This window comes from Stylophora pistillata, chromosome 2 (genome assembly GCF_964205215.1).
Source record: "Stylophora pistillata chromosome 2, jaStyPist1.2, whole genome shotgun sequence".
Taxonomy (NCBI): domain Eukaryota; kingdom Metazoa; phylum Cnidaria; class Anthozoa; order Scleractinia; family Pocilloporidae; genus Stylophora; species Stylophora pistillata.
Genome location: NC_142520.1, coordinates 29,126,815 through 29,136,939, shown reverse-complemented (window position 1 = coordinate 29,136,939; position 10,125 = coordinate 29,126,815). Strand labels below are relative to the sequence as shown.

Below are 10,125 nucleotides of genomic sequence, written 5' to 3'. Positions count from 1 at the left end.
CTTCCTAAAGCCCTCACTGCCTGTCTGGCCGGTGGCTGATGAGTGCCCCCCCCCGTCACGATTTGAAGGGAACATTAACCATCACAACTTGTGTTATTAAATATGCGCTGTTTATTGACAGAATTTGAACGCCAATTAGAATGAAATAGTATTCTTATCTCACAACCAAAATTAATCCATGCGTACAACTTTAATCTTCTGTAAGCTAAGAAGAAATTACTTGACTAAGTATATAAACGTATAATGCTGCTAAATGCTCGCAATAAAGCGCAGGTGGACAGAGTAGTTTCCAAGTGGCCATCTATACGGAGTTATCCTCTATTTTAACAGCAGCCAAGTGCTTTATCAGAATAATAAAAAAAAATGTTTCAACCTCGCACACGACTTAACACCAAACCCATTAGTAATTTACCGACGTGCTATGTTTCTCGCCTCATATCCACTGATATAAAAATTTCCTTGGCACAATATGAGCCATTCGCCTCAACCTTTGACCCTTTAACCTTTAAGAATCACTGGCTTCTAATTCCTCCTTACGGTAAAACCCTGAATCAAATAAAAAGGTCATGAGAGTAAGGAAACCTTTCGCCAACTACTGAAGCCCTTGATCGATGAGCAAATTCTCCTTGTCAGCAACATAAGAAATATAAGAGAACAGTATGAAGAATATGGGTACCCATGTCAAGGTGCAAAAGGTTAAGACGCAGGATCTAACTGTTCAGTGAACTATTGTAGCCTACCGCGACTTTTTCCACCGTAACATCACCTCTGTTTCTGGTAACTGAAGTTAACAACCGTTTGTCCTGCTACACTTTCCACTCCCCCCCCCCTTCACTACTAAAGCTGGCCACTTGTCTACTACATTGTGTTAACACGCCATTTTTAAAAACTAATCTCAATGAAATCAATTCCAATATGAAAAGAACGAAAACATATGCTTTTTATAAATGAAAAATGAACCGCAGGTAAGTTATCTTCCTTTCTTATTCCTCTAAGGTATTTCTCCGGCTTGAAAGACTTTTCTTTACAGGTTACCATCAATTCAAAAGTAAAGTGTGTCGGACGACGCGGAAACGAATCCAAACATCTAAGATCTTCTTTCGCCTGGAGTGTGATACATTTACCTCACTATGCTATTATATCGCTCGAGATTTTCATGAAGAAACTTTTTGATGACAGAAAGCGAATTAAACGGTGATTTAAATTGAACAATGTGAAGAGATTCAAAATTTAAAAACAACAGCTAAAGCACTGAAGGTTTTCTTCAATAATGTACGCTAACACAATCAGCTATTTCCTTACCTAGCACGAAATAAAGCTATCTCTAACGAACTCAAATATACGTACTTATGAAACTTTTTGGATGACTAAATTACAAGTACTGCCCTAAGATATAACCAATATTTACTCCTGTATAATATCATCAGTATTTCTATTCTGTTTTCATCGCTTGGCCTTCCCTCTTTGGTGGAATCACTTCTCTCATCAAGAAGTACACATCTCCCTTAAAACGGACCCTGCCCTTCGGGATTCGGGATTCACAATCAAACTGGTCTTACCAGTCAAAATAAATGTTATTGGTCCTCTTAGAATTCTCACGCAGAACATTAACTGTACATGAACATGAATCTTTTTTTCAAAACTTTATAGAGCTACACAAATTGTTCACTTGTGTTTCTAAGTCACGTTGTCAATGGCAACAACGCACCCACACCATCCAACATTTTCTAGCTCCGGCATTGTCAGTAGAATGTCTAATTCATCCACCGTTCGGGTTTAGTATTCATCTCCTTTTATCATCTGTCTGATTCTAGGGAAAATGGCGACAGAAAAAAAAGGAATCAAATTTTCATAGATACAAAGTAGTCTCTAGCATGCTTGCAGGCGCGAGACTCAACGCGGCGAATATTCGGAAGCCATATTAGACGATCTGGGACGAGTCACAAAGCGAGGGGGGAGGGGGAGGGTAGAAAAACCGTAGTCCCAAGCAGCCCCTCATTATCAGCGCTTCAGCATGGACGTTTCTCCGCCCGCGGGAATGTACGAGGCCTTAAGAAACGCGAACGGGGGGGGGGGAGGGGGGAAAGGGAGGATATGCAAGGTGTCGAGCACTGATAAACTTATTATTAGTGCCAGACTTCCGGCAAAACTCTCCCCGTCTCAGAAATCAGTTCCCACGGGAAAAGAAACGTGAGTCCTGCAGTGTCAATAATACGAGCCTGGTCATAAACTAGTTGTAGAGATTTATTAAGTGAACAAATGACGGCCTTGTGTACTGTAAAATTATTACAAAACCACAATGAAACAACAGCCATTACGAAGCTGCACCATTCACTGTCCGTGTTACTACAAAGCTGTTCGGCGTTCCATGCTCGCTTTTGATGGACTAGCTATTGATTGCATTATTTTAAGCCACATTCCTTCAAAACAGCTGCAAGTCAGTGCACTAAGTAAATGGATTTTTTTTTCCTTCTAAGCTTTTATGCAGTCAAATTCTGGTGGAAAGCGGAATGTTTGTCGTGATATAATGAAAGTTCAGTTGACTAACTACCCAAGTGTCCCATGGCTAAGTGGCAGAGCATTTGAAGAACTGACCAGAAGCTCAAAGGATAGGCCTCTGTTGTGAAAACAGGGGCCCGGACAAGCAATTTTCACGCAATTCCGACTAAACGCTGGGTCATGAACTGAAAATTTTCATCTTTAGTTCACTTTTAGTTACCTGATTGCCGCAGTGATTTCTAAAGCATTTAGATTTATAAGCTTCCATTGCGTTAATTAAAGGGAAAAATTATGGTATTGTTAAGTCCGTTCTTTAGCTGTGCTGATATTTAAATACAAGTCATACTTTACATACCAAGTGCCAACGGTACGAGAGTAAGTTTATTTGAAGTTATCATTTGTTACCACTCATTTTTATTCACTAACCTTGAGCCTAAAGTTCCACCTCCAGTCTGTACCTCCCGTTTTTTACGTTTCGCTTTCTTTTTGGAACTATCTATTCCTAAAAATTTACGATTACAAGTTTGACAGTGAAGCACAATGTACCGTTGCCACTCTTAAAAGATTTTGACAAAATGTCACGACAGTTTTGACGGTATTTTTTTCACAAAAGTTTTTAGCAAACGATAGAGCTACGGCGTCACGTGATTTCTTAGATGATATCTCCGCCTAATTGGTTTTCGACTGACGTCAAAACTGCCGAGTAAGAATGATCTAATGTATTTCGTGTCACTGATTTTAAGGAGTTATGGCTTTATGTGACTTAGGAAACTGTGTCAAATGTGTTTATGACTCTTTGAGTTACTTCTTACCAAAAAAAGAAAAACAATTAGTTACATTTTTAATCTTAGTTTATTGTTTAATAAGCTAGCCTATCTTCCGATGGGCTTCAGCATATATATTTAGCGGAGCCATCTCAAAGACAGGTTCTACTTCAGACTTTAAGTTCAAAATTCAAAACTCAGCTCGTTTTAAAGTGAACTAGATTTTAAGTGTTTTACCAACAAAACAAACATCACGTCATTTTTGATAACAAACATTACCAGACAATTTTTGATCATGGCCGCAACAAGCAAAACGTTCCATTTGTGTCACTTAAGTCTTATAACAAAGACCCAAACGTCCCTCGTTTTTCACACCTCCGCTACAACGGCCCCGCTTCAGTACCATTGCTGTTCATTTTACAAACTGAACGCATAGAAAAGGCCACCAGAATAACTAAAAAACTCCACGAATTTTACGCACATTTCTGTGAAGTAATATCACATTAAAATATCCCAATGAATAAAGATAACATTACCTGATGAAATACTCGAACTGGATGATGACGCGTTTATCTCTCCATTTCCTTCCACAGCCTTTGGAATGTCGTTCGTGTTATTGTAGGAAATTACTTCCTGGTAAATTGTACCTGCAATCATACAGATTACCCCTTAACACCCTGACATCAGTATGCATAATCTCCTTAATATTCTCTCTACATTTCCTAAGGTGCGGACGAGAAGAATTTGTTAAAAAACAAGGAGCTTCTTTCGTTGTTGATGATTTTCTTTACTCTCGTTACATTGATGTTTGATTCATAGGTGATAATGTAAGGAGAAACAAGGTGCAAGTCACTTTTAGGTGTTTAAAAGGTGTTTATGGCTACTATGAGGGGATAGTATGATTCCGCCCTTAGTGCTATCTACGATGTTAATAAACCCCGTTCGTTCAAAACTGTATGTCTCAAGTGTAATCGCTGTAGAAGCCTTGCTATGCCCATTACATGTTGCATGTAATTGTACCTATTTTTAGATTATTTTAGTTGTTTTTGTAATTGTATCCATTTTAATTTTTTTTTTCCGTCGTTTTCTTTCTGCCATAGTTTGTAGTGGAGAAGCTAATAAATAAAATATATGAAATAAAATAAAGCTTCATTCTCCCATCAATAGGAATGAGTTGTCTGGTAAATGGAATAACGAAGATTGGTTTACAATAAAGACACTGAGAAAAAAATTAGAAAAAAAAAAACCGAAAGATTTTCTGATTTATTGAGACACGAGAGCCAAATGATATACAGGACAGACCGATAGAATGTAGACAGACTGACTGACCCTTTGATAAACACACTGATTGGCATAGACTGAGTGTACCCAACAAGTAGACTGTCAGACAAGTAGGCAGATAACCTAACAGATTTCGCCAAGTGTTTTTAGTTTAAAACAAGGGATAAAGAAAAGCATCCCTACAGTTCCCAAAGTTTAAAGCAACAGTCAGAAGAGTGAGAGTGAGTGAGTGTGTGTGTGTGTGCGCGCGCGCGTGTGTGTGTGTGTGTGTGTGTGTGTGTGAGTGTGAGTGTGTGTGTGTGTGCGTGTGTATGTGTGATCGAAGGCTATCATAACATGACTACGCTTTCAACTCACGTTTCCAGTCTTCAACTGTTAGTTCCTTCTCGTCGACTGAGTGATCATATTTACTGGGTATTATCTGTTGGAAAAATGAATACAGTAAGGGAACATAGCATTGGGAATGTGGATACAAGGGAGTGAGTTTCTAAAGAAAATGTGGTGCTGCCAGGGCTCAACACTGACAGTAGCCAACTAGCCACAGACTAGTAGAAATTCAGTTTTGGCCAGTGGTTTTCAATTTCCACACGCCAGTTTGGCTAGTAACCAAACTGAAATTGTTGTAACATCTAAGATATCACTAGCCACTTGGCTAGTAAGCTGAAAAGCTAGTGTCGAACCCTGTGCTGCGTCGTTAGGGAGGGTGGGGGGGGGGGAGGTATCACATACCCTGCTTTGTTAGAGCCCTCCGCCTTTCATCCCAGATTAGCCACAACACTTCATCATTTCACTACCATGATTTAAGAGTTCATTCTTTGGATTAACTTCCAGACATGTCTTTGTTGACTAGTCTTGAATACTTGGTGTTACATCAAGACAACATTCTTTAAGCGATCAATACATTCTATTGATAATGTTCTTCATTCTAGCATGATGGTCATGCATCCCTAAGTCTGCTCCCTCATAAAAAAAAAAAAAAAAACATTTGCTTTACAGTGCTGATCAATACTAACCGACTCCACTTCACTTCTCTCATACCAAACATGAATATAAGGATGGTGCAAAGCTTCAATGACCGATATCCGTTGAGACCTGTCAACAACCAGCATCTTAGACAACAGATCACGACATTCGTCAGCTGAAATATCAACCAGCCACAAACACGAAATCAATGAGTAGAAAATGAGAGAAATCTGACTGGATTCTTGACAAGTTTTTCTTCAATCCACATGGAAAATGCAGCCTTTTCTGGAAGGCTTCCCTGTTTGAGCACTTTTCAATGGCGCAGTAAAACGAAAACCAAAGTAATCACAACAGCCGAAGGAAAATATCGAGCTCAACTGGATATTGTTCAACATTCACCTTTAGTCTTGTTCCCTGGTGGAAACAAATCATCTGGGAAAAGATCCTCAAAACTGAATCCAGGTTGCTTGGGACGACTTGAACAGTACATTCTCACCTAAAGAAAAAAACCAGAATCAGAACTCATTGCAGCAGTCAGGGCCAGCCTCTACTAATACCTCATCATATCTACAAGCCACATTAGGCAATTCTAGTAAGGTTCTATCAAGGTATCTTGGTTTTCCTCCCTCTAGATTTTTTTTTGTACAAAAAAAGGTGCAGCTACAAGAAACTAGGAACGACCACCAAGCTCATACATGTAGATGGGCCACGTTGCTCAAATCAAATTTCCTTATCATCGTTTTTTTAACTGATTTACTCTGACTCGTGAAAAATACATGGTGTAACAAGCCAAACCAATCATTTAAATGAGTTTTTACCATGGCAAGAGGAAAAAAGTTTTGGGAACTGATTAAAAGTCACCAATTTGGCAACCACTGTTCACAGCTCATGTCACAAGCTGTTTTGTAACATAACCAAAGTAAAGCACTAGCTCCGATTGGTCAATTCCTTGTCTACTATTTGTCCATGGGTATATGATGCTGATATGAGCAACCACAAAGACTAGTTTTCATGTGATTATTGTTTTTTTTTGTTCATATATGATTTGTTACATAAAAGGGAATTCTTGCAACAATGTATCAATGTTATGTCATAAAACAAATGTTACACAGCACAGCATACACTATTGAGTTATGGTGCATTTGGGAAGTTTGTTAAGCACTCAAGAAGCTAGAGTCGCTCTTAGCTATCGCCTCACAAGACTCTTACCCTTCTTTTTTGCTTAGAAACCTCCAACATGCATCCATAACTCAGTAGTGTATGCTGTGGTATTCATCATTTGTTAAGTGTTCCTTTAAAAGATATTCACAAGAAAATCACAGAAGACACTTGGAACTAGTAAATGGAGACAAGATATGCTAAATCTAAGCATTCTATGTAATGACAAACTATAGACAAACTTACTGATGGTTGTAGCTGGCTGAGGAAGGACTCCGACGGTGTGCCAAGAAGCTCAGTGACCTTATTCCACTGATCAATGTCTAAACCAACTGGTAAAGGAGTCTAACAACATGATGTTAATTTATATAGCACTTGTACACTGTAAGTTGTCAACCACATAAACCAATTATATGGCATCTGCACTGTAGAAAGTGCTGGGAGGACAGGAAACAATGCAATCTAAATGTACACAGATCTCCTAAACTTGAAGTGGGATATAAGGAGATGAAGGGAAAATTCAGTATAACCTACCTAATGTAAATAGGTAGGTTAAGTCTGTACTCAAGCCAAGTGTCCCAGCCAGGTGGAGCTTAACCCAGTTTCCACAGCATGAAGAGACTTGTACCCAGTTTCCACAGCATGAAGCGACTTGTACCCAGTTTCCATAGAATGAAGCGACTTGTAGCGTTACTAGTGTTACTACTCCCTCCTGGATTCGATGCTAGTCCATTTCAAGGAAACACCCCCCTCCCCTCCCCATAGCATTTCATCAGACTTCCTTGAAAATTTCCTAGTGCCCATTTTTACTCCTGGTTAGAGAGAGGCAATGTATGTATGTAGGTATGTATGTATGTATTTGCAAATATTTATACAGGGTAACCCAGTTTAGCAGGTAGCTAGTTTAAATGGGAACCTGTGAACACCCAACCATCCCACCCCAGGGGAGGACAGTAATCTACCACACAGTAATCTCACGCATGGGAAATTAACGTCTCCTACCCCTAACCCTGTAGGAGACGGTGCCTACGGTTTATTCATCCCTATCCGAGAAGACTAGAATATCTATCCATTTCTTGATATTATAGAAAGGTAGCAAATTCTCCTCAATTATTTTAGGACCATGAGTATTAGTCCGGCTGGGGCTTGAACCCTCAACCTCCCACACAACACAATCCAGTGCTCTAACCAATTGAGCTAATCGGGGGGTGGTTAGGCAATACGAGAGTATAGTGATTTGCCCAGGAACAACAGCTTAACATGTCTTGAGCTCAAATTAACACAACCTTCATAGTAGAAAATTGTAGAAAGTTCAAAAGGTTATAAAGTGTCAACTAAAATCTCATGTATGGCAAAAATTTCACCCCACTCTAGCTTCAGATCGTGTACAAATAACATAACTTGACTTAGAGCCAAACAAATGAAAACTACCCGTCACCACTCTATCATCTACCATTTAAAAATCTACAGGTAGCAATGATCCTTCTAAGTTTTGAAAGGATCAAATACACATACAACCCTATTTCAAAGTTACACAACACTTTAACAAAAAAATATACAATTATGGTTAAAAAGATACGATCAGTTCCAGGAAACATAACACTTCCACGAATCATCTCGCCCAATATACAGCCAACAGACCACACATCCACATTCTCACTGTAACCCATTCCTAAGATCACTTCTGGAGCCCTGTAGTACCGTGTCACTACATATGGAGTCATCATGAAAGCTGCACCAGCAGTGCGCGCCAAACCAAAGTCAAGTATCTGATGAATATTTCAGACAAAACATTAGGAATCTACAAAAGTTCATCACTACATTGCCTTAAATTAAATATACAATTTCATTGTTTTTTTTTTCCCCTTTTCTTTTACTGTAACAGTACAAATGTGTGCACATATACATTCAGTCAGTTCACTAAAACCATTTACCATCCTGTGGTTACAAAGATACCTTTTCTAACTACAGTGTAACCTTGATTTAATGAAGTGCCAAGGGACTGGGGAAATTGATTCATTATATCAAGGGTTTGTTATATCGAGGTTCTGTGGTATACATTTTGCCAAAACCTTAGCCGCGCTGAAACTGAAGTATTGTCCATTATACCAAGAGCTTTGTTACATAGAGGCTCGTTCAATCGAGGTTCCTCTGTATCACCTTTCAACTTACCTTCAGTGAACAATCTGACTTGACTACAATGTTACTTGGCTTTAGGTCCTGAAAATGTCAGAGGTCTATTTTTTAATATTGATTTTAAAAATTCCTTTTCCACCAGTTCAGTTATTCTTCACCAGGAATAATTTACTTGCTGTTAATAAGATATCATTATTGATCAAGTCATGTGATTTGTTTTAGTGGGCACTGAATATTTGTTTAAGCCACTAGGTCTCCATTTTTTATTTTTTATTATTTTTTTTTTTTAGGAGAGTGACCTGTTATCAAAGAACTTACCCTGTGAATGATGCCTGCATCATGAAGGTGCTAAAAGAAAAGAAATGACGGGCACTGTGTGATCATTTTTGAGACTACAATGTACTTAGTAATCTGCAAATATCTTGACTTTGGTTTTCCCCCACACTAACAAAATTTGATGTACATGTAGCATCCAAATTCTAAGTGAATATCTCAATCTGAGATTCTCTTAGTCACTTCATAACTGCCCCATATTATGATGGAAGTTCCCCCATTAATTGCCATGACACCACCTGGATACCAAGAACTCAAGAATCTGACTCACATATATGAGTAAGCTGAAGGAGTTTAAATGTGGGTGACTTGAGTGTTAGATACAGAGTGACCCACCAAAACAAAGTGGACAATTTTGTGCAAGTTCATCTGCAATAGACTGCAATTTTTTAGCCAGTATGTGTCAAATAGTTTCAACAAGAAGTGCAGGACTTCAACTTTCATCCATTCATGGGTTTAGTGGTTTTAGTGTGTGAATCTCACCTTTACACCGCACAACATCTGGTACATAAGATACGAGAGCCTTTCATGATCCAAGTCCATTTGAATGACTTGGACAAGACTGGCATCCATCAATTCTGTGACTAGATATCTGATGACCAAATAGGAGGAATCACATTTGTGACAAAAAGTAGACAGGTATTCTTTCTTTCAGTTAAAAGTTATAGTTTCTTCCAAGCCTGAATTTCAATGAAAATCCACTTTTTTGCCCATTACAACAACATCATTATCATTGTCACAATTACTGTTACTATTTAGTGTATAGCAGTGAGGACCATCTTAAGACTGCAAAATCATTTGAGTCTAATAGTTCTAAATAATATTAATGATATTAATTATCAACCAATGTTGTAAAGTGCATGTAATATTTTAAAAGCACATATTTACTCACAGATCCTGAAACTCTTCATATGACCTGTCTGGTGTGAATACATTGAGGAGACCAATAATCTACCAACAAAAACACAGAAGACTGTCAGTAACCCAAAAC

General features: G+C 38.5%; 1 protein-coding gene across 3 annotated transcripts in view; it reads right to left on the bottom strand.

Moving 5' to 3' along the window:
- Positions 1-88: 88 nt before the first annotated feature.
- Positions 89-10,125, bottom strand: part of LOC111341356 (stress-activated protein kinase JNK) — a 19,287-nt gene continuing 9,250 nt past the window's right edge. For 2 of the 3 annotated variants that reach the window (XM_088751360.1, XM_022948321.2), the window contains exons 3-14: positions 10,027-10,085; positions 9,618-9,726; positions 9,120-9,149; positions 8,838-8,885; positions 8,245-8,434; positions 6,912-6,988; positions 5,907-6,003; positions 5,558-5,682; positions 4,902-4,965; positions 3,800-3,910; positions 2,926-3,001; positions 89-1,810 (exon numbers count right to left, since the gene is read on the bottom strand). In XM_088751360.1, the coding sequence (XP_088607486.1) occupies positions 1,777-1,810; positions 2,926-3,001; positions 3,800-3,910; positions 4,902-4,965; positions 5,558-5,682; positions 5,907-6,003; positions 6,912-6,988; positions 8,245-8,434; positions 8,838-8,885; positions 9,120-9,149; positions 9,618-9,726; positions 10,027-10,085 (1,020 nt within the window). In that variant the 3' untranslated portion in view covers positions 89-1,776. The remainder of the gene's footprint in view (positions 1,811-2,925; positions 3,002-3,799; positions 3,911-4,901; positions 4,966-5,557; positions 5,683-5,906; positions 6,004-6,911; positions 6,989-8,244; positions 8,435-8,837; positions 8,886-9,119; positions 9,150-9,617; positions 9,727-10,026; positions 10,086-10,125) is intronic. The other variant, XM_022948322.2, reaches the window with a different exon arrangement.